The sequence below is a fragment of the Hydra vulgaris genome, chromosome 09 (genome assembly GCF_038396675.1).
Source record: "Hydra vulgaris chromosome 09, alternate assembly HydraT2T_AEP".
Classification (NCBI taxonomy): Eukaryota; Metazoa; Cnidaria; class Hydrozoa; order Anthoathecata; family Hydridae; genus Hydra; species Hydra vulgaris.
The window spans coordinates 44,969,021-44,987,500 of record NC_088928.1 but is presented as its reverse complement, the minus strand read 5'-3'; the positions used below and the strand labels follow the sequence as shown (position 1 = coordinate 44,987,500).

Below are 18,480 nucleotides of genomic sequence, written 5' to 3'. Positions count from 1 at the left end.
TGAAAACCAATGAGAAGAAATAAAATCTTCTATACCTGTCTGGATCCAGGAGATAATATAGGAGGCAAATTTATTAGCAGAGTGAATAAGCATTATACCAAGGACAGTCACAAAAAAAATCATGAAAAGAATTACAGTCAGCTTTAGGGTAGTTGTAAATAGTGTGATGGTAGGGTGAGTCTTATAAAGAAGTACAAAATAAAAGATTATTAGAGATCATTTCATATTCAGAACTACTTAAAGGAGAACAAGGAGAAACTTAACACTAGCTAGGGTCAGAGACAAGACATAAATCAAAGAGTATAGGTAAGTGAAAAAAGTTGACTTAAAAACAAGTCACAAAGTTGACTAAATGAGTAAGAGATTAATATATGCAGAATTTATGAGCTTTAATGCCAGCAGGTTCAGTGGTATTAGAGCCAAAATATTCAGTGTGATGAGCAATAAAGTCATAACAACAATATTGGCCAAAGGATTGAGAGAAAGGGCATTGTCAACTTGATCCGAAATAACACCTAAATCAAGGAGTGTAGGTAAGAGATTAGAGTCATTGAAAGTTATAATATTAGTAATGGGGTAGGGTAGGTGATGAGGTGGGTAAAATGTTGGGCATCATTTAAAATGTTAACTTAGTAAAAAATGCAAAAAAGTTGTCTAATTACATTAGGACACCATTGTATGTAGGCCTTCAAAGGAAGCATGTGTGGTTGCAAGACTTGTCTCTTTCCATATTAAATAGTTTGTTTAGAAAACTTGAGCACAGCTTTTTGCATGTTTTGACATATTCAGTAGTAGCATTTCAATTAAACTTCAGAAAAAGATAACATAAAAAAAAAACGAGAGATCTTAAGGTAAGAAAAAAATTAAAGAAAAAAAGAAAATTTTTATTTTTTAAGTTTAGCATGGTTTTGCTTAACATAAAAAAAAAATGAAGCGAAAATTCAAAGTTTCTTCAACATCGAATTCAAAACAAACTTTTCAAGAATAAAAAGACTGGTGTGAGGTTTTTAAACTCCAATTTATGTAAAAAATCAATGGCAAGCATTATAAATCACAAAACCTAGTTTTAAAATAAAATTAGATTCTAATTGATTTTTCATTGAATTTTTTAAATGATTTTTTTTTAATTTAATTATTTACCCTGGTTGTTATTTTGAGCAACAAAATTGATGCTACTCAAAGAAATAGATTTATGTCAAAAAAAAATCATGCTACATATTAAATATATGCAAATATATTTCAAAAACAAATCGCAATTTTTTTGCATGGCTTTTTTTTTTTATTAAATATTTTTGATTTCTAAATTATTTTTTCCTTGATTTATATCAAATTTTGTTGCTGAAAATAACAATCAATTTAAAATAAGAAAAAAAAATAGTAAAGAAAATATGCAGTAAATCTTTTTTTTTCAATTTTTTTATTTTATTTCATTTTAGTTTTCCTTTCCATTAAGATTTCTTTTCCTTTTGTAGGTTTCTTTTTTTTTTTTTTTGAAGTTTTGTTTTAATTTATTTTACTATTTTTCAGCAAAATATTGAAAGGCTAATTATGTCAAACAGGACAACATCAGTAGTCAACTTTTCTACGCAAAATATTTTATGCATGGACAGAAATCATATGCAACAGCACACGCTTCCTGTGAATGTCTGTGTATCTACATAATATATACATATATATGTATCCATACACATACTCAAAAAATAACATACTACAACTACTTTGGAGAAGTTGGTGTACCTAGGGCCAGATTTTTTTAATGACCAAATTCAAGGCCCCATTATTACATCATGATTAAATCTATTATAACTACTTTGTAATAGTATAAAAGTATATTTACTTAAACTATAAAAGTCCATCATGTAGAAGGTTTTAAAAATTAGTAGCTCTAGGTATAACAAGCTTTTTTTTAAATTGTATCTAGGGTCACCATCTATTGTACCTTGAGCAGTTCTCTGAAAATTAGGTTTAACTCCCTAATAAATTGACAATAAAGATAAACACATAAGTTTGATTAAAAATTTATTTGATTTTTGATTGATTTTAATGAATTTATCTTGTGTTACTTAATTGCAATACTTAAATAAATAACAAAGTTGGCTAATAGTTCTGAGCAAAACTGACAAATAAGTCTAAGTGTAAAATAATAGTCCCAAAACAACCAAGACAAAAAAACATCTGCACCAATCAAAACTCAGCAATCTAGCTCATGATCAAACAAGTTCTTTACGCAGATTTGGCCTTAGGTACAAGAAACAATAGCCTCATGAAAAATGCCATCTATTAACGAATCCCAAATGAGAGGAAACATATTAAACATTGCATTTAGTACTTAAGTAACAAAGAATATATTATACAAAAATTTATAGACAAGCATTTCCTCTAGGGATAGTAAAACAATCTCATAATTGTGGCGAAAACCATCAAAAAGCATTGTCTGAATCTCCAAATAAATGCTTCAATTAAACGCTAAACTGGCCTATAAAATGAAAAAAAGGAAATTGACTTCAATTGAAATTGATCTTAATGTTAAAAAGTAACAAATAAATATAATATAAAAACCAATAAATATAAGTATAATTCCAATAGTCCTTTAGAGACTTTTTATTTCTATGAAATAGAAAATAAAAATTTGAGCACCAAATAAAATTAAAAAATAGTTAGTCATAACAAAAATGTCAAAAAAAATATGATAAAATCTAAAAGCAAATAATACGAAAGTATTGATATTTATCCACAAAAATTTATGGTACACCGTTAGAAATATAGATGGTATAATGAAATATAATATGGTACACCATTAGAAATATATCCTACTAATTCTAGAAATAAGTGAAAATACCTCATAATACACCATCATTTTAATAAATAAAGTTTCAGAAGAAGTTAGTTGCCAACTCAATTTTATTTCTTCTTTTTTTTTAAAGCATTTAAATTTGAATTTGATGTGACTAACACAGTTGTATGTTAATGTATGATAAAAAATTTTATGTGAAGACTTTAGCCGTCTACTTTATTCTTGAAGTTTAAATCAAATTAAATATATTCTGAAATAAGATTTTAACATTATATCAAGTTTTTCTAACAGTACAAGTACAAAACAGTAGTTATTAAAACTACTCTTGGATCTAAGATCAAATACTGTTTTCACCTTTAAAAAGTTGATGAAAGTTAAAGGTAGGCTTTTGCATTGGTGATTTTAAACAAATTAGCAGTTTAAGAGTTGAATATTTTTAATAATTTTGAAACTAGATAGAGCACATATAGATTAAAATTAGAGTTCTAGAAAAAAAAATAATTTGCATTATAAAAAAATGTCTCCAAATAAAGCCTTGTTTTGAATATGGCAAAATCTAATAAGAGCTTGTTGATGATATTGCCCACACACTTAGCATGTTCAACATTGATGTGAAGCAAATTTAGCATGGTATATGTTTAAAAATGGATTAAAATTAACATAATGGCAGACCTAACTCAGCACGCCATTAGATATGCTTAGTTTCACAGCTAATAGTTAACAACGGAATAAAAATGAAAGATTAGAACCAATTTTGATTCCTAGATATTCAATAGAAATACCAGGTTTGATTTCCTGTCCGCTTAATTTAATGTTCATGTGTTAATAGATTTTTTTAATTTGATTTAAAATTAACGAGTTCAGTTTTACAAAGAATTAAGAGAAACTTTGTTGGAACAAAGCCATTAAACAAACGAACAAAGCCATTATTGGCTTCATGATCATGGTAATGTTGTTTAATAACTAGTAAACTAATTAAATGTATTAAGGTCATTAATATGGTGCAGTGTTCATTCACCCAAAAGTTACTATAGGTATGTTTACGTGCTGTCTCAACCTCTGGCATGGTGTTTGCTCACCAGTATATAACTATATGTAAGTTTGTTTTCCATTTGAACCCCATCTCCTTTTACCATATCATGTTGTAGTGTTAGCTCAGTTACCAACTAGTGACTACAGCAATATAACATACACTCACCTTAATTTCCATTATTCCTTTAGTAATATTTTTCCTAATGCTTTTCCAAAATCTCAAGTTCAATGTTTTAAAGTATTGCTTGCAGAAGTTACTTCTTTTAACTACTCCAGGTTATGTAAGGTTCAGGATCATTACAATCATCCTGCTACTGGTGTTATGTAACCAAGTACTACATGTCTCATTTCTTTCTTCCTTGAAGGATTTACTTTTCTAAGTAAAGGTTAGGAGAAATAAACTCTAACTTAAATTTCCCCTGCCTTGAGGCTCTTTAGTTGATTAAAGGCTAGAGGGGGTGGGTCAATGAAAAAAATAATCTTAGACAGATGTTAATTGCATCCAACTAATGTTTTGCATAATGCCTCCCCCAAAGGTCGAAAGACTTTGGGTTAATTATTATAACTTAGGCAACTGCACAGCTCATTGCTTGGGATGCCTTGCTCTATCTATGAATCTTTTAAACTATAGATCTTTTTAACTATAACCATGACCAAAGTAACAAAAATAATTAAATATAAACCATCTCCACCACCCAACTGTTTCAGCATATCTTTTAATATTAATTGACTTTGAAGTAGTCTTCCATTAGTTGTATTTTACCTCTTGCAAAATTCAATAGACTTACTTGCTCTTTGTCAGGCTAATTTGAATTCAAATGTTTCTTCTTCAAACCTCAATATTTATGGCTGTTGTCCTTTGATTTACAAAGATTCCAAAAGTTTCAAGCTTCCCTTGAGCGTATACTTACATATCAATTGATTTCATTCTCAAAAATCAGGTTTGAATCTTCTGACTATTCTTATTATATGCACCTCTTCACTCAATTACCTTTCTCTTTGTTATTTATCTTTCTCTTTCTTCCCAAGTAAGCACTTTTTTAGATGCAATTTCTGATCATTATATTGACCATTCTAATCATATTAAACATCACTCTTTCTCTTTATCCCTCTGCAAATTTGTGAGTTAGAGATTTTAATGCTCATCACACTGAATGGCTCAGTTTTAACATTACTAACCCTACTGGCTAGGGTGGCCATTAAAACAACTTTTTTTTTTTAATATTTGCGCTCATCCTCTTAATGTGTTCTATATAATAAAATAATTCTAGAATTAAAAAATATTTGAAAAAACACTTTTTTTAGGGGTAGCTCAAGACCCCTAAGTATTGAGAGGTTGAGATATGCAGAAGTTTTATAAAAAAGAAGAACTTGGAAGCTTTTAGTGCCAGCATTTTTGTGATGAGCATTAAAGTTACAGTGTGATGAGCATTAAAGTCGTTATAACAATATTAGCAGAAGGGTAGAGTCAAAAGGCCATTGTCAACTTGATCAAAAATTACATATGAATCAAGGAGTATAGGTAATTGATTAAGGTTGTCTGGAAAAAAAATCTGAATAAGAGATAAATAAATACATTGAGAAAAAAACATAAAAAAAACATTGAGAAAAAAAATTATAATGTTTTTGTAAAAATGCACATTTTTAACTTTTAGTGTAAAAATATAATTTCTTAAGCATTGAAATCTGAAATAATATGTTCTTAATAAAATGATGATTATTTTTAGAATTTCCATATGAATTTGCTTCTTTTGTGACCCAACATGATATACTTTTAAAGTGCTTTTGTTTTGATAATTATAGGAACCCGTATGATGTTTAAGGGTCTTGAGCAAGCCCTAAAAAATTTCTTTTGAAAATTTTTTAATCCTAGTATTATTTTATTATATAGAACACATTTAAAGGGTGAGAGCAGGTATTTAAAAAAAAATTTGTTTTAATGACCACACTACTGTTGGCACTAAAGCTCATAACTTCTACATATCTCAACCTCTTACTTAGTTAGCCAACTTAACTCATTTTTCAGACAACCCTAATTACTTACCTATATTCCTTTATTTAGGTGTAGTTTCTGATCAAGTTGATGATGCCCTTTCTCTTTACCCTTCTGCTAATATTGTTGTTATGACTTTAATGCTCATCACACTGAATAGTTCAGCTCTAATACCACTGAGCCTGCTGGCACTAAAGCTCATAACTTCTGCATATCTTAAGCTTTTACTCCTTTAGTCAACTTTGTGACTCTAACTAATATATATATATATATATATATATATATATATATATATATATATATATATATTCATGTATATATATATACATATATATATATATATATATATATATATATATATATATATATATATATATGTATATATATATATATATATATATATATATATATATATATATATATATATATATATATATATATATATATATATATATATATGTATGTATATAAGTATATATATAAAGAAAAGCAGCAGTCCTAATACTGAATCCAGAGGAACATCAAAACATCAGAACATTTTGTAAGGGTAGATTTTGATTCATTAGAAAACATGTTCTGTTATATAAATATGTAGTAAACCATATAAGTAGTATGCCTCTTATTCTATAATATTCAATTGTTTTTAATAGAATAGAATGATTTACTGTATCAAAAACTTTCTTTACATTGACAAATAATATGCGGTAGTAGTAGAGTGCTCGTTTCATAAGCGAGAGGTTCCGAGTTCGATCCCCACCACATCCCTGGTAGTACCGCACTCAACTTGTTTTTCTGTGCAACTGCCTTGTTTGTCAAGGTTTTTGTTTCAAATTTATAATTTTGAGAGAGGGTTATAACCAAAATTAAGTAGCCTCCTTGCTTATAGTGGCTTTCTCGGCCTTGGGGAGGTAAATGAAATTAAAAAATAAATTTTTTTAATACAACACATGCAAAATATTTATCATTAAGAGCATGACTCCTGAAGTGATTGGCATGAAAACCATAATGTAGGTAAAGGCAATAAACTTTTTCCAAGAAACCATCAAGCCTATTATGCATTGCTTTCACAAAGAGTTTACTTATATAAGCAGTGAGATGGCTTGGTAACTATTGAAATCTAGTGAGGATCCTTTTTTAAAAATTAGAATGACGTTCCAGATGTTTTCAAAGTCAACTTTGAAAACATCTGGGAAAATATCATTTTAAATGATCTATTTATAATAATACAAAGATGTTTAGAAATGATGTGTAAGATAAGTTTGAGGAGAAATGTAATTACTAGAGAAATGTTGCTTAAAAACAAAAAATTTTTATTAGATAAATGTTGCTTTGAAATCAAAAAATTTTCTCAGTTTTAACTGTGTTTCTAATGAGACTAGATATTTTACCTTCAGTCACAGGGTTAATAAAAAACAATTAAGTATTGTTGTGTTAAGAAGGTCACTAAAGGAGCATTTTGGAGGTATGGCTTTGCGTATAGTACTAAAAAACATATGTTGTTACTTATATTAGATTCAACAATGTGATTGGTAACAATACTTCATCCAATTTAAGTTTGAAAAAATTGTTTTGTAATGAAGGTCTAATACTAATGAATTCTTTTATTCCCTTAAAAGTATTTTTGATATTGTTTAGATCAATATATTTATTGTAGACCATTATATTTATAGTATATTGTTATACTTATGGTAGATCAATATAAAATGTTATATTTTTATTTTAATTCGTTGTTTTACTAAATTTTGAGAAGTTGCTGATTTTATTTCTTTAAAGTTTAAATTTTGAGAATAAATCATATTTAGTGTAGATGTTGTTGGATTCTATAAACGTTATACAAATTTTTTATTAATTTGATTTAGTTTGATTTGGTAAACATCTAAATAATTTAAAAGAGTTTTTAACAAAGGATATAAACCCCATAAATAGAAATACTTTGATTTGGTAAATATCTAAATAATTTATAAGAGTTTTTAACAAAGGGTATAAACCCCATAAATAGAAAAAATAAATACAAAAATGAAAATTAGCTGGTTTTTTTTAAATATAACATTTTCAAAAATATAATCTGGTTAGTGAGCAAAAAATTTCAGCTTACTCTAAATAGATTTTTGTTTAGTAATGCTTCGAATTCCTAAAATATAATAATTTAATTTTTAATTGACTTGTTAACTACTTGAAGCTTTCAATTTCGTTATTTTTATTTTTAATATCAACATTTTTTATTCTGTTGTAATAAACTTTGAATTTAGATTAGTACTGTGTTGATGTTTAGAGTAATGTTAAAAATTTTAATAATACAATAAAATATCTTAAAATATTTCAAAATTCCATTAATACAGTAATTCAGCAAGCCTGTTAATATTAATAAAACTTTCTTTCAAATACTTTATTTATGAAAAAAAAGTTAAAAAAAAAGGAATTTACCTGTTTTATTTGATTGCCCAGTCCAACTGTTAATAATTTGAGATACATCACAGGACACATTAGCTTTGTGTCCGCATCTGGGTAAATAAATATCCACTTGTTTACTGCAATGAAATGTTAAAGATTTAAGTTCATATTGCAGTTTAAGGTAACATGGTATTGTCACATAATGGGTACAAGGAGGCTTATATATTAAATCAACTTTACATGGTTCAACTTTAGATGGATCTTTCATGTACTCATCATACACAACACAAATCACTAATAACTCATGATGACATTTTGGATATACGTAAGGGTTATGAGCAAACTGCTTGCATTCTGGGTAACTCCTTTTACATTCTGCTATTTCATTTACTTCCCAACATTTCATTTTAGTGTAATGGGCACAAGGAAGTTGAACAGACACTTCTTCAGAACATTTGTAATATTTTAAAGCTTCATCAATTTTTAAATTTCTGTTTCCAATGTTTTGATACACATCATAACAAGTCAAATCTTTCATGTGAACTTTGCATGGAGGTGGAGTTAAAAGAAATACACAGGGTGTATTGTGGCTATCTTTATTTAAAAAGTGGCAAGTAAAATTACAACGGTGTGTACAAGGTAGCACATGTGTGCACATTTCTTGACAGAAATTAAGATTTAGTTGTTGCCCAGATTCGGCATAAAAAGTTGTTTTCCCTCGATGAACTGGACAACAAATCGGTAGTTTATTCCCAAGCCGTGGACCAGAGTAATGCTGTTCCTTCACATTTAAATATGTTTCTTGACTTGTATCTGATTCACAAGGTTCCTTAAGTTTTGTTAAAGTATCAGTCCAGTGACGAATAGATTCATCTGGTTTCTCTTCGAAATAGTTTATATTTCCTATAATATACATTCCAAGCCTTGCGCGACTTAAAAGAACAATCATACGATTTACTTCTTTAACAAAACCTGTTTGGGATTTTTCATCAATCACAAGAGAAATTATTACAACATCGGCTTCATCTCCTTGAAACCTGTCAACAGTAGATAAAACAACTGAATTTGCAACATCTTTATTGTTCAATAGGTTTAACTTCATTAAGTCTGAACGTACAAGCATTAATTGGCCTTTATACGGAGTAAGTATAGCTATAGAAGCTTTGGGAACTCCACAAGAAACTAAATACTCAGTTAAACTAATAACCATTTTTGCCTCAGTGATATTTATTCGTGACAATCCGACACTGGCTTTTGTTTGGGTACCACCATGTGTCCAAAAAAAAGTATGTGGAAGAACTCCTGGCACCTCACGACCTTTTCCAATACACATTTTAAGTTTTTCAAACAAACTAATATTTGTTCTCCATTTTCTATTTGCTGCTGACACATTACTATCTCCAATCTTTCTTGAATTACAAATACTATGGTCTTCAATATCTACTATTTCATTATAAAAACTTCTTGTTAAATCACATATATTTTTTCGCATACGACGCTGAGTAGAGAGAACGCTGGAAGGTACATAATGATTTTTTGGAGCACATATTAAGCGTTCAAACATTGAAGTGTTTATACTAAATTAATGAAAAAGTCAGATATTTTACCTTTTTTCACCTCTCCCCTCCTCCTCATCACAACACCATAACTCTTTAGTAACAAGTTCCATATGAGTCATAACAAAAACATTGCCCCTTCCCTAAAGTGTGACATAATTTATGGATGACCCCTTATACCATGTTTACACTAGCAATGTTTGACAGAACATTATTCCAGAACAAATGTTCCTGGAACAAAATGTTCTACAAAATAATTCCTGCAGTATTCACATGTAAAATTAGCTTGACAGTACATAAAAACAAAAACGCATAAATGAATGTTAACTAAAACTTAAATAAAAATTAGCGTCAAACAGTTTTGCATACACACATTTTTTAAACAATTTATTAGTTATAATAATTAATAATATACGAGAGGTAAAGCTAAATGCAAATAATGCTGAGGGTCTAGTTAGCCCAGAATTAGACAATAAAAATCCAGTAGTATAGTAGTGGTATAGTACTAAACAAATGTATTATACATTAGTATGCTTCCCACAACCATTTAAAACTATTCTCATTTTGTATTTATATAAATTTAATATTTTTTTTTTAGGCGTATTTAATTATCTCAAGTAAATTAAGTTTAGTTTAAAATTAATAAGTATGTTGCATATTACAGCTAAAGCATTAAATAATGAAAAACATTATTACTACTAATTTACTTGTCCCTTTTATAAAGGTATTTAGCAATTGAGTCACAAACATTTTTACCTTAAATTGTACTTCTTGTCAATTCAAATTAAAACTGATCCCAATTAAGAATAATCTGTCTTTGTAATAATGGTATATTTAAAGATAAAGTTTTTAAACATTCACACGAATATAACTTCTTTTTAAACTAATAACAAACTAATAATAATTAAACTTCTAATTTACTTATAAAAATTTAAATAAAACACTTTGGTTAAAATGACAACAACTTTATAAAAAGAATAGTTGGCTGGGCGGTACAAAAGTGTCTCAAATCATCCATGAATTTTTGTTCAAATTGTGTTAACACAAGAGTATATTTGTTCATGTTCCATGTTCCATGGAATGTTCTGTTAAATATACCCTCATATGAATAGCCTATTACCCAGCTCACATTAAAGTACAAAATGGCAATTTTAGTAGTTTTACGTTAAGCAAAAGCTTTTTTATTGTCGAATATTTTTAATGATTTTTTAATATCCTTTATGTGACATTTATTCAGAAGTTATCAGGTCGTAAAAAAAACATTTAACCACAACAGTGAATTTTTAAAGAAACTGATTATTTTATAAAAAAAAATTTTAACAAAAAGACTTTAAATTAAAACGATTTCAAAATTTCAATATAGTTTTGAAAGAATATAAAATAGTAGAACATGTAAAATTTAGTTTCAAAAGAAGTAAAATATTCACATTGTTTATTAAAAAAAAATTTTCTTATCAGCTGCTAGTTAACTCATTATATAAAACATGTCTCTCCATTATAGATTAAAAGCGAAAGCAAAAAAATTTTCTTTTCTTATAAAAAGGAAGAAGTGTTTTGTTTAAAGGGATCCCAAACCACCAAGAAATGTTGTGTTCATATTAAAGAGAATGACAAAAAAAAGTTCAGCTTGAACTTCTTTGTTTAAAACAAAGTATAAATGCATAGCAAGAAAAGATAACTTTTTTTTTCAGTCAAAGCTCGCCTTCTCTGTTTTGTTGTAGGCCAAAAAGTCTTCATAATATAAGTTTTTCTTGGTATGCATTTATTCTTTTGTTTTAATCAAAATAAATGAGACTAAACGTTTTTTTTTAATCATTCTCTTTAATCTGAAATCAATATGTCTCAGAGGTTTGGGATCCCTTTAAAGAATTCTTTTCACAAATGTTTAAAATTTTTTTGTTACTTATTAATTCAATATCGTGCAAAGTTCTTTTGCTGTAATTTATTAATGAACATAAATTAAGTTTACGAACATCTTGTTGGTAACTGATAAAAAATATCTAAAAAGTGTTAATAATTTTTATTTAAAATATTACATTAAATACATAAAAAATAAAGTAAATAAATTGTGTTAAACAATTGAAAGATTATTTAAGTATAAGATTGTTTTAAGAAATAAATTATAAGGAAATATAATCTTTTTCAAATGCCAAATTTTGATTTTTCAGTAATTTTTGTTATATTATTTTAAATGATTTTTGATGCAGTTTAAAATCAAATTTAATTACAGCAAGGTACTTTTAAATACGCTAATGACACAATTTAACTTTTAACAATGTCAATATCAGAGCTGTGTTAAAGTTACACTTATCAGCGTTACACGTTATTGTTATTAAATATTTGTTTTTGAAAACAATAAAATTATGCAGATCAAAGATGAGTTGGATTCTGTGCATAAGGATATCATTTACCACTGTAAAATTTTGGGCAGCTGAATTTAAACATGGCTATTTGAGCTTGGTAGGCGATAAATGTTCAGGATGTCCAAAAATTGCAACTACCAACAAAAGTATTGCTAAAGTTCACCAAAGGTACTAGATGACTGTCAAATTAAATTGATAGAAATAGCAGAGGTTATGAACATGTCAAAAAAATTGTTTTTCATATATTAAATTAAAGATACGAGAAAGCTGCCCGCATATTGGATACCATATTTGGTAGCCTTACAACAAAAATTTGTTTGAATGATTATTTCCAACGCTCTGTTGGTGTATTTTAAGCGCAATAAATCTAAGTTTTGGCAGCAAGTAATTGCTGAAGATGAAACTTGGATGCACCGTTACATGCCCAAAACAAAAAAACAGTCCAAACAGTAGATTGCAACCAGTAGATGGAAACCAACTCCAAAAAAGTATTACGTCTTAAACTGCTTAACCATTTGCCTTACTCAATGAATCTAACCCCAAACAACTTCTTCTTGTTTTCTTACCTAAATTTTGCATTTGCACACTTGAAGGACTAAGATTTTTGTCAAATAAAGTAGCAATTACCTTTATAAACAATCATTTTAGAGAGAAAAATGTGGAGTATTTTTGGATGGGTTACAGAGATGGAAGCAACATTGTGTAAAGAGTTATTAGGAGAACTTCTTTAAAAAAATAAAAAATTTCAAAAAAAACGACATGCATCTTTGTCAGGACCAAAGCTTTTCAGACCACCCTTATATATAATTACATACATACATACATACATACATACATACATACATACATACATACATACATACATACATACATACATACATACATACATACATACATACATACATACATACATACATACATACATACATACATACATACATACATACATACATACATACATACATACATACATACATACATACATACATACATACATACATACATACATACATACATACATACTTACATACATACATACATACATACATACATACATACATACATACATACATACATACATACATACATACATACATACATACATACATACATACATACATACATACATACATACATACATACATACATACACACATACATACATACATACATACATACATACATACATACATACATACATACATACATACATACATACATACATACATACATACATACATACATACATACATACATACATACATACATGCATACATACATAAATACATACATACATACATGTAAAAATTTCTTGTAAGTAAAAATACTTTAAATAAGGAAAGAAAAAAAAATGTCTTTAATTTTGTATTATTTAATAAGTATTTTTATAGTTATTGTTATTATCATTTTTATCTATTATTATATATTAATGTCATAAATGCCAGGTGTTTACTTCGGATTAATTTATTATTATTTATAAATGAGTTGTAACAACTCTTTTTGTAAATATATATTGATATTTTTAAAGAAATATATAATATATATAATAATATTGTTTGTGTATTTTGTCATTTAATCATGGATAAAAAAGTATATAACAAGTACATGAAACTACTGCCATTTTTGGAGATAATGATAGATGAAAATAAAGGGTTCTAAACTTTTATCAAATCTGAAAGATTAACACTGGGATCAAGCTTTGATAATGCTCTCTTACACTACCAGAAAGCCAATATCCCAACTATAGTATCAGAAACAATATTAGTTGCGTAATCAAATGTTAGGATGAAAAGGAATTCATTATGATTTATCAATATGATTTATAGAGTAATCAAACATAGCTATGAAAGGATTTTTTTTGATGAAATTCAAAGATTATAGAAGATGAGAAGATGAATCTAAAATATTTAAATTCAAATCAGAATTGAACTAGACATTGAAATTTTAGAACTCAGTTGTAAAGGACATAGCAGCTAAGAAAAAAGGGATAACTAAAGTTGAACAAGATACCACCAATGTTGATATTATTCTTATGAAAAACATGTGTTAGAGAGTAGCTACGTACTCTGGATTGGACAAAGTAGTCACAGAAAAGACAAAAAAACAAAAAGGAAAGACAAAATAATCTGGAATGAGAAGAAATTAACTCATCTAAAGTTACTTTTTAAATGATGAATTTTGAACCAGGCAGTAGCTCTCATGAGGATAAGGATATTGAAGAAGTTAGCATTAGAGAAAAGAATAGGAAAAACAGAAGAATAGCTAAATCTGGATTTCTTTGAATTTTTGAATTTATTATTTTGAATTTTATTTATTATTTTGAATTTTACCCAAAATAAGTTTGAAGATCAAAGAAAATTGGATACAATTGTCAAAAATACCGGTGCATTTGATAGAAAACTTATAGATGCTCTTGATTCTAAAGGAACGGATGACCAATTGCCAATTCTTATATCTGGAGCTGATGAAACAAAGCTCTTTGGTGTCCCTCACCCCTTCCCCCATACAGAATTAACTTAAAAAAATTGGCACAGTTTAAGAAGACATTATAGCAAAGGCAACTAAAGAACTTCATAGAGAATAAAAGTGTCAAGGAAATGTTATTGGCATGGTTTTTGATACAACTTCATCAAATACAGGTTAGCAAAAATGGGTTAATGTCAAGAATATTTTTGTGATTCAGTTGCCTCCCAATGTGGGCCTGTAATCATTTTATAAATTATTCTAAGAGCCTGTACTTCTACTAAATATGACTTGTTGCGAATATCTTCTTAAACTGCAACTAACAAATTATTTAGATTTTGCCAATTTTCAAGAAATTCTAAAAAAATTCCTTTGAATGAAAATACTGCTATACTATATTATAATGCTGCAGCGTTGAATTAAAACTACAGCATTATAATATAGTATATTAAATCGGTTATCAACAAAGGGTGCAAGCATAAATACATTTACTTTGTTCTTTACCAGCAATAAAAGAGTCAGATCAGGTTATCCTGATCAGGTTATCCTTAGGTTCATTAGATCAGGTTATTCAGATCATGTTAGATCAGGTTATCCAGATCAGATTAGATCAAGTTATCCAGATCAGTTTATCCTTAGAGTCAGATTAGGTTATCCTGCTATTGGTAACATGTAACCCAGTACAATCTGCTTCATGTCCTGCTCCCTTGTAGGACACGCCTTTTTAGGCAAAGGCTAGGAGATGCCAACTCCGATTTAAAACACCCCTTGCCTTGGGGCTCTTGGTTGAGTAAAGGCTACAGATGGTGTCTCGATAAAAATACTCATCTTGGGCAGATGTTAAATGCACCCAGCTACTGTCTTGTAGAAGACCTTCTAGGCAAAGACTTAAGAGGTAAACAGATTCTCTCTGTTGACCACCCCTTCCAAATCAATTAGGCTAGCGCAGAAGTATTTTTAATACATTGTTTCCAGTTTAGGATGTTGAATGCTGGATCTTCTTGACTCAATGCATGGGTTTTGCTTGTGTTTCATTTTATGACTAGGCAACTCATTCTATTATCTCCCAATGAGGGTACAGCTCTAAAACTCAGTTTTATGGTTCTGAGGCCGGCTGGTAGTCAGGTTTCCCAAACTCTGTGGTAGCTATCAGAGAGGCTGATTCCATCAACAGCTGAAAAATATCAAAGTATTAACAGTGCCTTGTTGCGCATGGATGGTGTCTCTGTTTGTACTTTTGGTGTGCAATTCAGAGGCCACATTTGGAGCCCTTTCTTACGGCTTGGGGTTTATTAGTAGTAATGAGGCAATTATTTGGGCTATTAAACGGTGTTCTGAGTACTATCTATGCTTTGAGTCAAGTTCTTCAATCTAATTTAAAAATGAATAAAGTACCAAAACTATAAAACACAAAAACCAATCATCATCACCAAGTTCTCAAAACCTATAATTCACTAATATTCGTGGTCTTCGAAGTAACTTTTCTTCTGTTGAGTCTTATCTCTTGCAAAGTTCACCAGACCTACTTGCTCTTTGTGAGATTAATTTGAATTCGGCTGTCCCATCTTGTGATCTTAGTGTTGATGGTTATCTTCCTCTAATTCGTAAAGACTCCAATAGTCACACGCTTGGCCTCGGCATTTACATACGTAAGAATTCACCCATTTGTCGTCAAACTAGGTTTGAATCCACAGACTATTCTTTCATGTGCTTTTATTTAGCACCACTTCACTCTGTTGCTTTTCTCTTTGTTCTATATCGCCCTCCTTCATCTCAAGACTGCACTCTTTTTAACATTATTTCTGATCATATTGACCAAGCGTTCTCTTTATCCATCAGCTAATATAGTTATTGTTGGTGACTTTAATGCTCACCACTCTGAATGGCCCGGCTCTAGTGTCAGTGACTCTGCAGGCATTAAAGCCCACAACTTTTGCCTTTCTCAATCCCTAACTCAAATAGTCAACTTTCCAACTTGCTTTCCTGACAACCAGAATCATTTGCCTTCTCTACTCGACTTATGTCTTGCTTCTGATCCTAGTCAGTGCTCAGTTTCTCCACATTCACCCTTAGGTTCCTCTGATCACAGTTTGATCTCTTTAAAACTAATATCTCATTCTTCTTCATCACCTGAATCCCCCTATTATCGAACCTCTTACAACTACAGTAAAGCTGATTGGGATTCTTTCGGTGATTTTCTTCGTGATGGCCCTTGGGTAGAAATCTTTCGTCTTCCTGTTGACAAATGTGCTTCTTACATAACTTCGTGGATTCAGGCTGGCATGGAATCTTTAATTCCCTCTCAACGATTCCAGGTCAAGCCTCACTCTCTTTCATGGTTTTCCTCACACTGTGCTGCTGCGATTGCCAATCGAAACCGCGACTTCCATATTTATATTATATCAGCAAAACAAATCTCCAGCAATCAAATCTCCATTATATTATATCAGCAAAACAAATCTCCAGAAAACAGACGTCTGTTTATTACTGCTAGAAACAATTGTAAAGAGGTTTTGTCTAACGCCAAAACCCGCTATTCTCAGGTCATGAAATCTTGTATCTCATCTCAAAAATTAGGCTCTTTTGACTTCTGGAGAGTCTTTAATAATATCAATAATAAGGGCAAATCTATAATTCCACCTCTCTTGTATGGTTCAGACTTTGTCACCTCACCTAAAGACAAAGCCGAATTGTTTGCTAAAAACTTTTCATCAATATCATCTCTTGATTCCACTAGTTGCGTTCTACCTGATATTGCCAACAAACAGGTTGATCCATTGCTTGACATTCATATCACTCCAGCATCTGGATCTAAAGTGATTTCCTGCCTAAACTCTTCTACAGCTTGTGGCCCAGACAACATACCTGTTATTGTCTTGCAGAAGTGTTCTCCAGAGCTGTCATCTATACTCTCAAAACTATTCAACAAGTGCTTATCAGAGTCTTGTTTTCCACCCTGCTGGAAAGCGGCATCTGTTATCCCTATTTTCAAAAAATCTGGAGAGCGATCTGATTCGTCTAACTACTGTCCCATAAGTCTTCTTCCTATCATAAGCAAGGTTTTTGAATCTTTAATTAACAAACACCTAATTTCTCATTTTGAATCTAATAACTTACTTTCTGGCTATCAATATGGATTTCGATCTTTTCATTCTACAGCTGATTTACTAACAGTAATAACTGACAGGTTTTATCGTGCAATAGATAAAGGTGGAGAGGTAAAGGCCATTGCTCTTGACGTTTCAAAAGCGTTTGATAAAGTTTGGCATGCTGGTCTTCTCCATAAGCTTTCTTCTTATGGTGTATCCGGCAACATCTTTAAGATCATCGAATCCTTCCTTTCCAATCATAGCATAAAAGTTGTCCTCGATGGACAACACTCTTCTTCTTATTCTGTAACTTCAGGGGTTCATCAAGGTTCTATACTTTGCCCTATACTTTTTTTAATTTACATTATCGATCTTCCAGATATTCTCACATCTAAGGTGGCATTGTTTGCTGATGATACTACCATTTATTCTAGTCGTGATAAGAAACCAACACCCTCTGATTGCTTGGAGGGGGCATTTGAGCTTGAAAAGGATCTCACTTCTGCTACAGCATGGGGCTCTCAGTGGCTGGTGAACTTTAATTTAGATAAAACTCAATTTTTTTCAGTCAATCGTTATCGCAATAATTTAGATCTTCCTATATTTATTAACGGTGATGTACTTGGTGAGTCACCTACTCTTCATCTTCTTGGATTAACTCTTACTTCCAATCTTTATCAAGAGCTAGCGTCTATTGTGCCATCTACTAAAATTTATTGTTGTGTTACTCGTCATTCAATTAAGTGTCATCCTTTTTCTGTGACTGTTCCTAAGTGCTCCAAAAACGCTTATTCATCTA

At 29.8% G+C, this 18,480-nt stretch overlaps 1 protein-coding gene across 4 annotated transcripts in view; it reads right to left on the bottom strand.

Moving 5' to 3' along the window:
- The window catches only part of LOC136084818 (uncharacterized), an 84,817-nt gene that overhangs the window by 57,330 nt on the left and 9,007 nt on the right, over nucleotides 1-18,480 (bottom strand). For all 4 annotated transcript variants that reach the window (XR_010640877.1, XR_010640876.1, XM_065805860.1 and 1 more), the window contains exon 2: nucleotides 8,244-9,787. Coding sequence is in view for 2 of the 4 variants with exons in the window: in XM_065805860.1 (XP_065661932.1) it covers nucleotides 8,244-9,787 (1,544 nt within the window). In the remaining 2 variants the exon portion in view is untranslated. The remainder of the gene's footprint in view (nucleotides 1-8,243; nucleotides 9,788-18,480) is intronic.